The 17,679-nt window shown below is 45.2% G+C and overlaps 1 protein-coding gene across 3 annotated transcripts in view; it reads left to right on the top strand.

Annotated features, from left to right (window-relative positions):
* The first annotated feature begins 10,162 nt into the window (after positions 1 to 10,162).
* The window catches only part of MVB12B (multivesicular body subunit 12B), a 340,289-nt gene continuing 332,772 nt past the window's right edge, over positions 10,163 to 17,679 (top strand). The window contains exon 1 of one of the 3 annotated variants that reach the window (XM_029612225.1): positions 10,163 to 10,381. Coding sequence is in view for 1 of the 3 variants with exons in the window: in XM_029612222.1 (XP_029468082.1) it covers positions 10,598 to 10,648 (51 nt within the window). In the remaining 2 variants the exon portion in view is untranslated. The other 2 variants (XM_029612223.1, XM_029612222.1) reach the window with 2 other exon arrangements.

The raw sequence follows: 17,679 nt of genomic DNA, 5'->3' as shown, positions 1-17,679 counted from the left end.
GCTCCTTGGGCAATCTGACTAGTAAGAAGACCTCCATCAAGACAGTCACTACCATGTAGGTATTCATATTTTGTAGGGGTATGGCCTCTAGATACCTGGTGGTGTAGTCCATGATGACTAAGATATATTTATTTCTGCAGATGGACTTCTGCAAGGGTCCCATCAGATTCATGGCAATTCTCTCAAAGGAGGAGGTATTTATGATGGGCATTAGAACCAGGGGAGTTGCACAAACCCCAGAAGGTTTGGTTAGCTTGAATGGGGGCAGGATTGACAATAGTCCTCAACTTGTCTATACAAGCCAAGCCATCAGAACCAGGCCAGAATTTTCTCCCAAGTCTTCTCTTCCCATTAGTGGCCTCCTAGAAGTTGGTTGCAAGCCTAATGAAGCACTTGTTGGTACAGCTGAGGCACCAGGAGTTGTTCACAGGTTCCCCTTTCTAGATTCCTCTTGGCTACCTGATACACTAAGTTCCTCCACATTATGATGATTTGTGGAGCCAGGTTACGGGCCTCTAACCCATGGACTGGCCTCCTGTCTATCATATGTACATGTTCCCAGACAAACTTAAATTACTCATATTCAGTTTGGGCGCATCTAAAGTTTCCATGGTTATTCTTCCCATCCCATTCTGAGGGAACAACTAAGGGTTCCTGCAACACTTGTAGATCCTCAGCTATTCTGGGAACCCTATCTTTAGCCTCTAGGCTTCTAGTTGCCAGAATAGCAAACCTCCTCCTGGTGGCATTGCCTTCAGGGTTTGAGTGTCTTGGGCTCCCTGAAATATAAATCCAGGTATTCTAGTGGGAAGACCTCAGGAACCTGCCAGCTCATCATTTATTGAGCTGGCAGGTTCAGCAGTAAGCTGGGCCCAGAAAGTCCCAAAGTCTGAGAAGTCATGTCTAAGAATGATGGGGTATTGGAGCTACAAAAGTACTCCCTCTTCTAGTTGGGCCTGTCCAGTCAGGGTCTTCATTGATACAAGCTAGAGTAACAGTGTTTTCATAGTTAATCTGTATTTTCTTGACTCACTCTCTCCAGCTGATCATCTTTACACTTCCAGAGTTTACTAGGGCTTGAACATGAGACCCATCCAGCTCAACCAGGTCATGAACATACTGAATCCTGGGCAAGAAATGTCCACAAAATTGCAACAATGTGGTGAAATCAGGTTGATATTCATAGGTTTTTCACCTGGTGACACTCCTTGATGAAGTGTCTCCTCTGCCCACAACTAAAGCAGGGAGGTAGGCCTGTGCCCCATGGCAGATGTAAGGACCTAGGTGGATCCTTTTTGGAGGTCTATGATAAGGATCTTGCTTTCTGACCATGGAGTCTGGGATCTAGAAGTGACTATCTCTCTCACAGCCTGGGGTTCTCTGACACTGAGTAGGTTTGATGGAAAGCATCTGATTTCCAGGGCGGTTTCTAGTGTAAGCTTTGAGTGTTAGCGTATCCACTGCCATATAGGCAGGTCCAGGCGATCTACCTGGAAAATAATTGGTTATGGATTTTTCCTTCAGGAACTTGTCCAATCTTCTTTTGAACCCTACCTTGATACTTGCCTTGACTATGTCCTCTGGCAACAGATTCCATAGCTTAATGTTTTAAATTTGCTGGTTGCTAATTTCATGGACTGTCCCCTAGTCCTCCTAGTGTTGTTTGAAAGAGTAAATATCCATTCCCTATTAATCCATTTCACCCCACTCATGATTTTATAAATTTCAATCATATCTCTTCTCAGTTGTCTCTTTTCAAAGCTAAAAATCCTAATCTGTTTAGCCTTTCTCCATTAGCTTTTCCATCCCCTTTATCATTTTTGTCTCCTTTCTCTGTACCTTTTCCATGTGCACTATGTCTTTTTTGAGATGGGTGCGACAAGAACTGCATACATATGCAAGGTGTGGTCACGCCATGGCATTATGATATTCTGAGTTTTGTTCTCTATTCCTTTCCAAATAATTTCTAGCATTGTATTTGCCATTTAGATAGCCACTGCACACTGAGCCAAAGATTTCAAAGTATTATCCATAAAGACTCAGAGGCACATTTCCTGGGTGGTGACTTCTAACATGGAACTCAGCATTGTGTACTTGTAAGTTGTTATTGGAATTATTTTTACTTTTATGCATTACTTTGCACTTCTCCACATTAAATGCATCTTCCATTTAGAAGCCCAGTTTCCAAGTCTCACAAGGTCCTTCTTCAGTTCTTCACAATCTGCTGCTGTTTTAATAACTCAAAACAATTTAGTGTCATCTGCAAATTTGGTCACTTCACTCTCATTCCCTTCTCCAGATCATTTATGAATATGCTTAATAGCACAGGTCCCAGTACAGACCCCAGGGGCACTCCACTAACATCTTTCCTCCATTCGAAAAAGTGACTATTTATTTCTTCCTTTTGTTTTCTTTTATTTAGTTACTAATCCACAATAGGAGTGTTATGAATCCTGCCTGCGGAGTTCCCCGCGAGCAGGCCTCTTACCTCTCGTGCTGCCTTCTCCAATGTGGCATGGAGCCGCCGACATTCTCCGCGGCATGGAGCTGCTTCTTGGGGCCTTGCCCGCGCGGCCTGAAGCCACACTCTCGACCTTCCATGCGGCCGGAACCACCAACATCAAGCCACGTTCTGCGGCAGCCGGAGCCCGCCTCCTTGTTACTCGAGACAGGGAGCCGCGAGCCTTCATCCTTGTCTTCAGCGGCATGGAACCGCCACCGCTGAGGCCTGTTCTGCAACCTGGGCCGCCCCTGATGGAGTCCTTGCAGCAGGGATGCCGCCATCTGGTTTTCCCTGCTCCTGCCTATGTCTCTGCGCCAGCATGGCCGCTCTCCAAGGTCCTGCCCCCTTCCTAAGGGGCAGGCCCGCATCTTCTTCCCCTTCTTAAAGGAGTAGTGTAGGTGGGGTCCACCTGGCCCCACCGGAAGTCAGCTCTTCTGGTTTCCTGTGCCAGCCCTATTTAAGGGCTGCTTCTTCACTTCAGCTTTGCCTTGCATTGGAGTTACTTGCTCTCTGGAAATCTTGTCTTCCAGCGATCTGTCAGGTCTTTGTTCTTCGTTGGAGCTCCATGACTCATTTTGCTTCCTGAGTCTTCATTACTTCATGTGGTTTCCTGATGTTCCATGTCTTCATGTTTTGAGGTTCCCAGTCCAGGCTTCCTGTTGTTTCACTTCCTGATGTTCCAGGCTTCCTGATGTTCCAGGCTTCCTGATGTTTCACTTCCTGATGTTCCGAGGTTTCGCTCCTCCTTCGTCTGTTTCGAGTCCTCCGGATCCTCCAGCTCCTGTGGTTCTCCAGATGACACCTTGCCTCGTCATTGGAGTCTCGTCCCAGCTAGAATCCCTTCTTCTGCTTCCGAGTCCTCTTGACCCTCCAGCTCCTGTGGTTCTCCAGATGACACCTAGCCTCGTCATTGGAGTTTCATCTCAGCTGGATTCCCTTCCTGCGCTTGTCCCGCTCTCCGTGTGGTCTGTGACCAGCCTCTTCAGGTTGTGTAGGGCGAGCAGTGGGACAGGGTGGTCCGCGACCAGCCCATTGGGTCCGCCCGTGTTGGTGGGCTGGGTAGAGTACTCTGAGAGACAGTGCCAATGTCCGAAACTTCCCAGCTTCTCGTCTCATCCAAGACTCTTCCAAGTTCCTCATCTCGTCTAGAGTATTCCAAGTTCCTGGTGCGCATCCAGAGTTGTCTCATCTCATTTCGAGTCTTCTGTATCACAAGGCCTCCATCTGCCCTCATCCTCAGTCCGGCCTGCTGCTTTTTGCCGATACCTAGCAGCAGGTCCAAAAGGGCTGAGAACGGTCGGAGGACTGTTCGATAACCAACATAATGTTGTTGGTCTTCCAGAGGCATGCAGGTCCGGCAGAGGGTCAGACTTTGTCTTCACCCATGCTGGGACACGCCTCGCCAACCCTTGGTGCTGTTTTGGATTCGTCTGGGATCGTGCCGAGGCCCAAGGGCACACAAAATCCCCTCAAGTTGGGATCGCTCTCCTAGCGCTTCCCTTCTATAACAAGGACACTGCTTCCAATTCTATGACCTTCAGTTTCCTGAGGTCTCTCACACAAGGGATTTTGTCAAATGCTTTCTGAATGTGCCCCCCCCTCCAGGCCACTAAGTGTGTGTAAAGTATTAAAATATAGAGGATTTCTGTGTTAACAAAACCTGAATTTCTCTTTAGAAGGTTACTGCGTATTGCGGTATGCTATGTAATGGAAAAGTTCAGAGAGAGCGAGGAAGTTCAATCAGGGGATAAGGGGTATGAGAGCTGGTAAGGTGATTGACATGTAGAACAGCCCCTTTGGGCATGGGCTACAGAGTTGTATGTAACCCCTGTTCACTTTAGGACTGGGGCTTCTCCAGAGTAACAAAGCAACAAGGAGGATACTGATACTGATACTTCTTCCAGTGGTTACAGTGTGGGAGAAGCAGGAGTCATGTGAGCATACCTTCAAGTGTCCCAGGAAACCTGAGGGAAAAGCACTTAAAGCAGTATGTGTGTGAATTGAGAAGAGACGTTTGAGAAAAGTTGCTTATTGTGCTGACCATGTAAATAAACTGTGCCTAGCTGGAACTTGCCACGAGGCTCGAAGGATTATTTTTCCTAAAGTAGAAGGGGTGAACCTTCCTTGATATTTGTGAGTACTAACTATGGTAGAATGGTTAGAGTCTGAGTGGGCCTGGGGAAGCCGAAGGGTGGATTAACAAGTGAACTGTGATATTCTGGAACTCAAAAGGACAGTGTTGAGGACGCTTATGGTTTTTCTCTTATGTTACAGTTATTTTTTGGACTGACTGAAGAAATTTTCTGTAATAAAAAACCTTTTTGGTTTGGAGGGAACAGTTGTTTTTGCATATGCCTGTGTCTAGGGATGTGCAGAGCAAAATTTTATGTTCATATTTTTTATGTCCGAAAGGGGGTCCCGCTTGCGGCCAATATGGACATAAAAAAAATCCAATGAGTTGGGTATATGTACATATGTGCAAAAAAAAAATTTAAACCCCCTCACCCTCCTTAATCCCCCCCCCCAGACTTACCACAACTCCCTGGTGATCGAGCGAGGAGTGAGGACGTCATTTCTGCAATCCTTGGCGAGAAGCATGTGACGTCGGTGGCACGTCGAGTGACGCGGCGTCACGTGATTCCCGGCGAGTTCGCGCCGGACGGCTCGTTCGGCCCAAAAAGAACTTTTGGCCAGCTTGGGGGGGCCTCCTGACCCCCCCAAGCTGGCCAAAAGTTCTTTTTGGGCCGAACGAGCCGTCCGGCGCGAACTTGCCGGGAATCACGTGACGCCGCGTCACTCAGACGCGGCGTCACGTGATTCCCGGCAAGTTCGCGCCGGACGGCTCGTTCGGCCCAAAAAGAACTTTTGGCCAGCTTGGGGGGGCCTCCTGACCCCCCCAAGCTGGCCAAAAGTTCTTTTTGGGCCGAACGAGCCGTCCGGCGCGAACGAGCCGGGAATCACGTGACGCCGGCGTCACTCGACGTGCCGCCGACGTCACATGCTTCTCGCCAAGGATTGCAGAAATGGCGTCCTCACTCCGCTCCATCACCATGGAGTTGTGGTAAGTCGGGGGGGGGGGGGGATTAAGGAGGGTGAGGGGGTTTATATTTTTATTTTGGCTCAACAATCGCGATTTCCCACATATCGAACATATCTATGTTCGATATGTGGGAAATCCGATCGTTTATGTCGAATCAATTTTTTAAGTAAAAAAAAAAAATGAGTTGCGTTTCACTAATGCGGTCAATCCGAATGCACACCCCTACCTGTGTCCTTGACCCAGTTAGGCCTTCAGGTTAGCCTGCCCCCAGCTTACTACCCAGGAGAGATCGTACCCCACCTTGGAGGAGTTTTCCCCAGTGTTCCTCAGGGCTGGGAAGGTGGTCCCTTGGCATAGAGGGGTTACATGAAAATCCAAATACATTATAGGGTGAGTTTTAAAAGCATTACTCATGTTAAAAGGCCCATATATGCAAGTATATGGATCACACATGAGCAACGCATGCTTTAAAAGCTGCAAATTAGGTGCCTATATGTATGTGTGTGAGTTTAAAAAAAGGGGTGGAATTGGGGGCATGGGGCCAAAATTTACGCATGTAAATCCATATTTTAAATCCAGTGGCCATGCATGTTTACTTTTGCTCTTGATGAAGTGTAAGTCTGCATAAATCTCTGTTTATGTCTAAAACGAATAAGTGAGGGGTCTGACTCAACTGAGGGGAGTGCAGGCTGAAGAACCAGAAAGATTTTGGATGACATGGAGATGGACTGGGCAAACTGGTGGACTAATTCACATGAGCATGTTTTAAAATCTATTTACCTGCACACGTGAAAGCTGACAAAGTCCTAAGGAACATATGCGAAATATGTTTGCTCGAGTAACCGCTTAAAATTAGAAGCACACATATGCAAGGTAGATGTATTTTTGATCATACACGTGCAACTGCGTATGTGCATTTACGCACCCATATGCATGTATATGGGAACCAGTGTGCTTAATTTAAAGTTTCCGTCAATATCAACCTGCTAACCTTTGCTGCAGGTTTATTTGAACCCTCAAAACATTTAGTAACTTGGTAAGGCAAGACTTCCCTTTGCAAAAACCATGTTGACTCTCTCTCATTAAACCATGTCTATTTATGAGGTCATTGGGTCTGGAAGGCCACCAGTGGGCGAGAAGAAGAGCAGGTCTGGGAGGCCACTGGCAGTCAAGAAGAAGAAGGAACTCATTCTCCCTGTCCTCATCTGCTTGCCCCACACTTTTCAAAACTCATGGGGCTAGCACTTCCACTGTGGTGAACTCACGATCACGAGATCAACATAGAGTACATACTGGCTGCACTGGTTTGAAGGCTGGCATACAAAGAAGCAGGAGAATGGGTTTCTTCCTCTTCTTGGCCACTGGCGGCCTCTCGGACCTCTTCTTTTTCTGTCCGCCGATGACATGGGGTCCGTTGGCAGCCTCCCGGGCATCTTCCTCTTCTCATCCACTGGCAGATTGGGTCTGCCTCCTCTTCTCGGCCGCCGGCGAGATGGGGTACGCTGGTGGTCTCCCAGGCAGGGCCGGTGGAAGCACTAGTTGAACTAGGTGGAGGCCAAGGATGCCAGGGTCCCAGGGGCAACAGCCGCAGCAACAAGAGAGAGGAGACAGCTGTTGCCACTACTGCCGCCACAGCAGCATCTGTCTCTTCTCTCTTGCTGCTGACCAATGAGTGATCTGTCCGTCCTCATCCGACCCGACTACTGGTTGCAGTCAAACTAGTTTGACTTGAGCCAGTAGGGGGCGGGGCGACACGATGGGGGGGTGGCGGGTGCAAGGCAGAAGGTTCGCCTAGGGCACCTAAAACCCTTGCACCAACCCTGCTCTCGGGCCTCTCCTTTTCACAGCTGCTGGTGAGATGAGGTTCGCCAGCGGCCTCCTGGGCTTCCTCTCTTCTCAGCCACTGGTGAGATGGGATCTGCTGGCATCCTCGTGGGCGTCTTCCTCTTCTAGGCTGCCAGCATGATGGGGTTCAGCAGCAGCCTCCTGGGCCTCTTCCTCTTCGAGGCCACTGCTCTCCTGGATGTGAACACAGTTGGTGGTGCACAACAGCACACCCTGTTTCAAAGTTGGTGGTGCCTGTGCACCACTGTGCACTCTGGACGCTACGCCCATGTTGCTGTTACTGAGATGACACCAGAATTTGAGTATAATTTTTTTGCATGTTGAGTTGGAAGGGGAAATGTCTTAGCTCTGCTATGCACTAGGGATGTGAATCGTTTTTTGACGATTTAAAATATCGTCTGATATTTTTTAAATCGTCATTAATCGTTAAAGAGAGCAATACAATAGAAATTCCACCGATTTATCGTGAAAAAATCGTTAATCGGGTTAGTACACACTAACGGGAGTTAGGACACAACCTAAAAAGCCACCCTGACCCTTTAAAACCACTCCCTTAGCCTCCACCACCCTCCCGACCCCCCCAAAAACATTTTAAAATTACCTGGTGGTCCAGCGGGGGTCCCGGGAGCATTCTCTCGCGCTCAAGCAGTCGGCCGATAAACAAAAAACCCACCCCGACCCTTTAAAACTGCTCCCTTAGCCTCCACCACCCTCCCGACCCCCCCAAAAATGTTTTAAAATTACCTGGTGGTCCAGTGTGCCCTGGGAGCGATCTCCCGCTCTCGGGCCGTCGGCTGCCACTAATAAAAATGGCGCCGATGGCCCTTTGCCCTTACCATGTGACAGGGTAACTGTGCCATTGGCCGGCCCCTGTCACATGGTAGGAGCACTGGACGGCTGGCGCCATTTCTAAAGATTGTGCCGGCCGTCCACAGGATGGCCCGCGCCATTTTTAAAGATGGCGCCAGCCGACCAGTGCTCCTACCAGGTGACAGGGGCCGGTCAATGGCACAGTTACCCTGTCACATGGTAAGGGCAAAGGGCCATCGGCGCCACTTTTATTAGTGGCAGCCGACGGCCCGAGAGCAGGAGATCGCCTCCGGGGTCCACTGGACCACCAGGTAATTTTAAAATGTTTTTGGGGGGGTCGGGAGGGTGGTGGAGGCTAAGGGAGCGGTTTTAAAGGGTCGGGGTGGGTTTTTTGTTTATCGGATCGGGTGCAGCCGATAAAAAAAAAAAACGATTGGACCAGACGAAAAAAAATGCACGATTTGAATCGGAACCGGAACCGAACCGATTCCGGTTCTCATCTCTACTATGCACCTGTTGTTGAGGAATTTGTGTGCATGTGGAGTGTGTGTTATAGAAATGAAGGTGCAAGGCTTGCATTAGGGATGTGTATTCATTTGAAACAAAAGTGTGAAATGTGATGAATGAGCCCATTTTTGTTTCATTTCAAATGAACCAAAAAAAATTATTAAAAAATGAAAAATTTCATACATTTTTTATTTTTAGGAAATAGGGCACCATTTTTGTAAATAGAGCATTCTATAAGCAGGTAGGGCATGATATTAGAAAATAGGGTGTACTATTTCCTGAAACTGAAAAAACACAAAAAATGAAAAAAATCTCCAAAAGTGAGAAACAAAGAAGAAAAAATATGAAAAACAAAAACCAAAGCAAATATTTAAAAAATTAGTGTTCACATTCCTAGTTATGTGTTGAGATTTTGTCTCATCCTGTAGAGATTCTATATTTTAATTCCATATAGAAGAATTGGTTGAAAGATGTTATCAAATAATTTTAATGGTAGTTATACTGGGAATAGTTTCCCTTTGACTGTTAGCAACATGGTCTTGTTACTATAGACTTTGCAGCTACATGGGTTTTCTGAAAATTGCTCCCACATTTTTGAGTTAGAAAATCTTAAACTATTTGCATTAGATTTTCATTAAATCTTTAGTTAAAAAATGGGTGGAACAGTGTAAAATAGGCTTAAATTTAAAAGCTAGATACCTTCCCTAGGGTCAAATGGAGACAGCAATTCAGTTTTTCTTGCTTGTCCCTTGCAAACACTGCATGTGGCAAACATGTTGGAAGCACTTAGTTTGATACCACATATTTGGCAAAACTTTTCAGAGTTATACTGTAAACTTTGGGAGGATTTTCTTAGAGATCTGCTGTTTTTATTGGAGGAGAGGAAATATAGAATAAAGAACGCATGGGATAAAAACCATGATGACTATTAAAACGACTGAAATGTGCATGGCAAAATTTCTAAAATTGTATTCTTCAAAACTGTCCACGTATCCTACAAACCCCTCTTTCTCCAACCCCACCAAATAAACCAAAAAAACAAACATAAAATGAAAAATCTCCTCTTGGAATGGAATCACAGATTTGATTTTTTTAAATTAATAATTTATTAAACTTTTAACATAGAAATGCAAATTCAGTATCAGAATGAATATAGACTACAAAACAATCCCTCTATCCCCCCCTCCCTATCCCCGCAGGCGTATTATATCTGAAGAAGTGCGCTCTAGTCCTAGAAAGCTTATGGTCCATTGAATGTCACTGAAAAAAAAATTCAGTGATTTGTATTATTTGTTTTGATTATTGTACTGATTATTCTTTTGGACTGGACAACAACAACAACAATATAATAAGATATAAAACTATCTGCAATGGCAGTTGTACCTAGGGACTGTTTCCCCTACCCATTTGTCGGCTAAGAGTTGCAGTTCCCTCCTTCGGCCAGAGGGGTCTCACTGCAGAGCCGCATCTACCCTGGCATTGCATCGCATGTGAAAGGGTTGCTGCTGATCAGTTGAGGGAGGGAGGGAGAGAGAGAGCGAGCGAGAAAGTTCAAATTCCTGGTGTCGCTTTATTTATTTATTTTTTCCAAGCACAATAACAACAATAACAATGATAACAAAGGGAGAGTGAGAGAAAAACACAAAAGGCGAGAGGAAGCCCACCTTAGCAAGAACGTAAGAGCCTGTTGTTTTCCTAGAGCCGATGCATCTTTGGTAAGGCACCGATGGCGCTGACTTCTCCGCTTTGGCTGCTTGCTCCGCTCTGCTAGCAGGGGGCTGCTTGCCTGCCTTCCCTCCCCCTCCTCCTCCGCCGCCGCCGCCGCTTCTGTCTCTGCTGCCGCGGCTCAGGCGAGTCCCAGGCTTCCTCCAGCCCTGCTCCTTCCTCTGGCCATGAAAAGCTGCTTTTGTATGAAACGAAAGGACGAGGTGCCGCGGGGAACAGTTAAGTTTCACTCCTAAAACCCGTTTTCTTGCTTAAAGTAATGGGAGAAGCCCACTGCCTTTTGGTTAACGAAATAAACCTCTGGGAGAGGCAGGGGAAGGCCTGGCAGGGCTGGGGCTGGAAATACAGTAAATGCTGCCTCTCCGATCTCGCCTCTGTTTTTCCTTTTATTAGAATTATTTTCAAATCGTATTTTCTTGACTTTATTAGGGGTTTCCACCACCCTTGAAAATGGTTAGCCTATTGTAGATAAACATTTTAAGGATACAGGGGCTTTGTTTCTAATTTTCATTCGTCTCAAGTATTCTTTTTTTTTTTTTTACAGTGCACAATGAGACACGATCTTTTAAAATATTTTTGTTCGTTTATTTGCCCCCGCCCGCCGAAGTATACATTTATGACAAAGAAATTCACAGTTGTTTTTTGGGGGGGGAGGGGGAGGGGAATTTTGTCTTTATTTAGCATTTCATAATGGAAGGTAAGTTAGATTTATTTCTCACAGCTGTCCTGGGTCCTTTGTCTAATTTTCTGAAGCTCCCTTTATAACATTATCTAGGCTGTAATCACTAATGGTCAGAGCACAAGATAATCTCTCTCTGAATCCATTAGTGTAAAGCCAGGAACTCCATAACATGATAAAATGACAGAAAAATATATTAGCATGTTATTAGGGCTGCTCACCGTCTTATAAGTGGGCGAAGAGTAATGAAATAAATAAATAGAAGAAAACTTGTTTTAAAACACCACAGGGACAGATAGACATAAGGGGGGGGGAGGGAATTTATGCTGTATTATGCTTGTTCCTATTTTCTGTTTCCTCCCCATCCATCCATTTCTGGAGGTCTTTTGCCTTGACAGTTCTGATCTGGCAGGTGGAGAAAAGTTTGCTCCAAGGCCTGACTGTCCAAAGGCCTTTTACCGTCTGCATGTGTGTCCCAAACTCACCTCATCTCGCTTTCCTCCTGCTCATAAAACACTCTTTCTCATCCATCTACCCAGCTCGCTATTGACTACATCGCTTTTGTGGTGTATCCAAACTTTTAGGGGATGGCAGGACACTCAGGAACCCTGGTGACACTGGGTAGGGCCATTGCCCATTTTAGGAACGATTTCCCCCCCCCCCCCTTTCTTTGTAGAATGTAATTTACCTAGCAGTAAAAAAAGAAAATCCCAGAACCATAGAATAACAAGTAGGCTACTATTTGATTCTGACTTCTTTTCCTCTCCTCTAGCAAAATAAATGTTAAGGAGGGGATATTCACTCCAAGCCCTTGAGGGCCACAAACTGGTCAACGTTTTAAGATTATCCCTAATGAATATGCATGAGAGAGATTTACATGGAATGGAGGCAATGTGCATGCATGTACCTTATTGTAATTTGCTTTGAAGTGCCTGTAATGCAGAATATTAAAAAAATAAATAAATAAATCTCATACACATTCATTAGGGTATCCTGAATACCACTGCCTTAAGGGGTAGTTTTTCAACAACTTAGCAATTACAGCACTATGCGGTTAGGTTGGCTGAATCTGCATAAGTACATTTTTCAGTTTCCTAAAAATGTTCTTATTTTCACAGTGACCATGTTGTTGTCCGTATAGTGGAGAGGCATTCTTGGAGGGTGGAGGTGGGGAAAGAGGGGAGTATTTTTGGAAACTACATGTGTATGCATATGGTAGACCTGCCACTACCGTGTGTACTTTGAACCTTTGCTCAGCATTGTAGATGCTTTTAGCCACTCGCTCTCCCGACGCGTGCACAGGCCACTCTTCTGGGTGCGCGATTTAGTAAAAAAAAATATTCAAATGAGGGCCCGCGGTAAAAGGAGGTGCTAGGGACACTAGCGCGTCCCTAGCGCCTCCTTTTTGACAGAAGCGGCGGCTGTCAGTGGGTTTGACAGCCAATGCTCAAATTTTCCTGCATCGGTTCTCGAGTCCGCTGACAGGCATGGGTTCGGAAAACAGACGCCGGCATAAGTGAGCGTCTGTCTTCCGACCTGCGGGCACATTTAAATTTTTTTTTTTTTTTATATTTTACATTTTTTAAAATTTTTGGGGCCTCCGACTTAATATCGCTATGATATTAGTCGGAGGGTGTACAGAAAAGCATTTTTTTCTGCTTTTCTGTATGCTTCCCCGGTGCCGGCTGAAATTAGCACCTGCCTTTGGGCAGGCATTAATTTCTGAAAATAAAATGTGCGGCTTCGCTGCACATTTTGCTTTCTGTATCGCGCGGGACTAACTAATAGGGCCATCAACATGCATTTGCATGTTGTGGGCGCTATTAGTTTCGGGGGGGTTGGCCGCACGTTTTCGACGCACTATTACCCCTTACAGTATAAGGGGTAAAGCTAGTGCGTTGAAAACACGTGTCCAAACTTGGGATAACAGTGCGCTCCGCCGAAGCGCACTTTTCTGTATCAGCCTGATAGTAAGGTGACCTTCAAACACAGTGTATGCAAGGTACCTTGTGTTTCAAAATGGGTTTGCTCAGACTGCAAAGTAAGTATGCACGTTGTTAGTTGAACACCCAATTGAAAATTTAGCCAAGAAAGTTTCTAGAAAACTTCTTCCAGCTAGTAGCTGATGTCATCATGACCTGCACTTTTTTACTCATTACTGTGTAAGCCATGGAGTCTTGTGATGGATACTTCTTACTATGCAAGGGTGTTAATGTGTGCAGGTTTGCCAAGAGGAGAAGTAGTGTCTTGGGTTGCATTGTAAAGCAAATGCGAGGTGGTAACAGTCTTTGACAGTAAAGTGTAGTTTGTGTATGTAAAGTTGCTCACTTGATGCTCTTCTACTTTCACCCCACTGCATCTATGGACTTTTAGACCTTCCTTTCCAAGACAGAGTCCATAGATGCAATGGGGCAAAACCAGGACTGAATCAAGGGGCAGTCCTAGCCGTACAGGTGCTTGGTTGGGTGCCATGTCGAGATTTTTGTCAGCCGATCTAGTGAGTTGCTTGGTTGGATGCTCTGTTGGGGCTGGTGTCAGCCAGTCTAGCAAGCTGCTTGGGTGGATGCGCCATTGGTGCTTTTTATTGTTAGAAAGAAACATCAAAGGTAGATGGATGATGACATGTAGAGAAGGGACAGTGAATGTTTGCCTTCATTAATAAAGTCACCCAGTGGCCAAAGACATTTTGAAGGAGTGGTACCTGGGATGTGATATACCATCGTATAGTAAATGTAACATTTTTGTGGGTAGACACTACACCACCACAGACAACAGCAAAAAGAAGCAGAAATGAAGCCGTGTCTTATAATAGAGTGTGCAGAACTCCATTCCCTCGGGGTCGCAAATGGGGTGGGTTTTCAGGTTATGCAAATTAACCTGATTCTTAGGTGGATATCCTGAAAACCAGATGCCTTCGCAGTCCTCGAGGATTGGTGTTGTGTCCTGTCTTGCGGCGCATAGGAAAATTGTTGTTGCTGTTTTCACAAATGTATATTTTGCTTTTCTTTTTTTTTTAAATCCTGGTGAAGCCTTATCTTCTGTCCTTGATTGGTACCCACATCAGTAGGACGAAAACAAAAGATGTTTTCACACTTGTGAGAGCTGAAGTCATCTGATGGGGTTTCAGTGACACTCAATGTGAAGCTCATTAAAAAAAAGAAAGAGGAGATGTGACAATCATGAGGCTTAGGGCTGTATTTAAATTTCGATTGAAAGCAAGCCACCGTTTGGAAACAGCACATCTTTCTCAAGGATTTAATTTCCTGTAACTTCCTAAAAGACAAAAAAAAAAAATACCACAGAAGGAATTGCACAAGCAAAAAAGCACTGTTGCTCCGATGCCCCATTTCGTAAATTTAGCATGTTCAGGGCAAAATGCTCACAGCTCTGTTTGTAGAATTTTTCCTCTTGCAGAATTTTTTCAGGGGAATTTTCTTCCTTTTCTGATGATGCAAGAAATTATATCTTTGAGGGAAAGAACTTCAGAAATCCCATACTGGGTCGGACCAAAGATCCATCAAACCCAGTATCTTTTCTCCTACAGTGGCCAATCCAGCTGACAAGTACCAGGTAGGATTCCAAAGAATCGATCCAGTCCTTTGTGCTCATAACTAGGGATAAGCAGTGACTCTCCCAAATCTACATGGCTTATAGTTTAGGGACTTTTCCTCCAGGAACATACCTAAACCCTTTTTAAACCCAGCTATGCTGTTTCACCACATCCTCTGGCAACAAGATTGTTCTACTTCATAATTGTGCAACCAAAGTAACTTGCGGTGGGATTTTGTACCTTTCTTTTTTGGCCTACTTTTTGTCTGAAACTCTAGTCTGGCCCTTGGTATTTGCTATGTTGTTTGTTAAAGTATCATGGTGATCATTTTCACGATAGTGATTCATGGTAAGGTTGCACTGTGATGACCATTTTCAGTTCTGGTCACCCCTGGTATCAATGCATCATGCTTCTGCAGAAGACTGAGTATCCAGATTTGCAGCCAGTGTCTGGGCTGTCTTCCCAGTAGTCAAGCAACATTGCATTTTGTGCATGAAATTGTTGAATAATCCAGAAAGTGACAAGACACGTTTCTAATGTAGTAGTTTAATGACTGATAACATTCTGAGCCCAAATTCATAACATGGCAGCCATTGAGAAAGTGTGGCAGTTCTGCACATTGCCATGCAGAGGGACTTGGGTTTGATTCCCATTGCAGGCAGGTCTTCCATTCCCCAGGCTGACCAGGGCTGGGGATGTTGCAGAGGCAATGTTAACCGCCCCTGGTGGAAAGGGGGAGGGAGAGATGAGGAGCCATACTCATTATGCAATAGCCGGATTCAGGACCTGTGATTGCAGGGTTCCAGAAGAAGCATTGATGCATGAAACCCCAAGCCAGGAACTGGAGTAAAGAAAGTTGGGAGGGGATATAAAATAGGAAGAAAAAATCCCAGGTAGGTGCGAGTGAAGGCCCTTGGTGAAAGATCCCAGCGTTGGTTTCATTTGAGTTAAGAAGTACAAAAAAGAGCAGGAGGATACTGCCAGGTCAAACAAGCAAAAACGAAACAAAACAAAAAAAAAATCAGTGGTGCTAGAAATGGAACAGATGCAGAAGTTGTAGTTATTCAGTACAAGCACTTCAGCACTTTGTTGAGTCTCCGAGCATTACCATCAGCTGCCATCATCTTTTAAGCTTAAAGACAAAATCAGATTCACTGTTGACCTACTCCAGTGGAGCAGAAAGTCACGTTGAACGCTTTGATTAGCCACATCTAGGGATCCTGAAACAGGCCGAGTAGCTTCCTTGGGGTGGGGATGCCTGTGGTCTCCATGAAGGATGGGTTCCTTCTCTTGTACAGAGATGGCAATTCCCCTCCTCATGCACATCGGATGCCTTTGATTATATTCAGGTGGGTTGGAATTGTGCAGACAGAGGAAGCTCAAATATTTGAAATTCTGAATGTAACTCTCTAACAATAATAGCATATTTCCTTATCATCCTGCTGGACCAGTCATTACCTTTGGGATTCCCCCCTCCATAGCTGACAGAGACAGAGGAAATATCTCTTTCATGACTTCATTCAGGGCTACAAAGGGGGTGTGGCCCCAGCCAGAAACCAGTAGTTCTTTGTCTCCAGCATAGCTAATTGCAAAGCTAATTGGGCCCGAGCTACTTAGTATGGTGTTTCCAGTCAGTCCAAGGGCAGCCTGGATGGAAATAGCCATAGCATTCTGGGCAAAAACTATGTACAACCTGAAGAGGATATCCTCGAGGACTCTGACTTCAGAAGCCCCAAGAAAAAAACAGTCTTGGTAACTTGTGAATGCAGGGTATTTTTATTTAAAAAAAAAAATGAGAGAATGGGGGTCAACAGTTACTTCTATTATTTGAAAGTGTAAATAACCGATTCACATGTGTGATGAATCGGTTATTTACACTTTTTCGAATAATAGAAGGACTAGGGGGCATTCCATGAAGTTAGCAAGTAGCACTTTTAAGACTAATCGGAGAACATTCTTTTTCACTCAACACACAATAAAGCTCTGGAATTTGTTGCCAGAGGATGTGGTTAGTGCAGTTAGGTGTAGCTGGGTTCAAAAAAGGTTTGGATAAGTTCTTGGAGGAGAAGTCCATTAACGGCTATTAATCAAATTTACTTAGGGAATAGCCACTGCTATTAATTGCATCAGTGGCATGGGATCTTCTTAGTGTTTGGGTAATTGCCAGGCTCTTATGGCCTGGTTTGGCCTCTGTTGGAAACAGGATGCTGGGCTTGATGGACCCTTGGTCTGACCCAGCATGGCAGTTTCTTATGTACTTACATGTACTCCACTTCTGGAGAGTTCGTGAGAAAAAAATATTTTGCTCAAAGAGCAAAATATGAGACCGAGGTACTCACCAGCCGGTGGAAAACCCCCGAGAGACTCCAATGAGAGAGAATATAGAGAAATTTATGTGACTTTTCAGTCAGAAAGTGTTGTGAGAGACTCGCAACGGCTCCTGTTTCGTGATGCCTACAGCAGCGCGGAAAAACGAAGACTGAAGAGAGACCCCTGTGGCAGAGAATATCATGGCATGCTGGGCATGCTCAGTGGCCTCACAGGGCCAGTCAAAAGTTTCTAGAAACTTTGACAGAAAGTTTTTCCCGCACTAGGGCTCGTATCTCCTTTGTCAAGAAGCTGCACAGATTTGGGACTGGGCCCTAAAACACTCAATGTTTCTCTGGGCCACTTATCTAGCAGGCATTCAAAATGTACTAGCGGATCGACTCAGTCTTGCAACTTATAATTTTCTCAACAATAGACTACTGTAATTCTCTTCTGATTGGCCTTCCATCAACAAGCATCAAACCTCTGCAGATTCTTCAGAATTCAGCAGCTAGAATTTTAACAGGAACAAAAAATATGTTCACATCACCCCAGTACTAATGTCGCTTCATTGGTTTCCTATTAAATTTCGAATAGATTATAAGATCCTGATCATCACTCACAAATTAATACATGCTGATCATCATAAACATACTGGTTTAAAAATCACTCCACAAATTACCAGAACAAATCTTCGATCTAACAACACTTCT

Source organism: Rhinatrema bivittatum, chromosome 8, assembly GCF_901001135.1.
Source record: "Rhinatrema bivittatum chromosome 8, aRhiBiv1.1, whole genome shotgun sequence".
NCBI lineage: Eukaryota > Metazoa > Chordata > Amphibia > Gymnophiona > Rhinatrematidae > Rhinatrema > Rhinatrema bivittatum.
The sequence above is the reverse complement of the archived record's forward strand: the minus strand, read 5'-3'. Positions and strand labels throughout refer to the sequence as shown.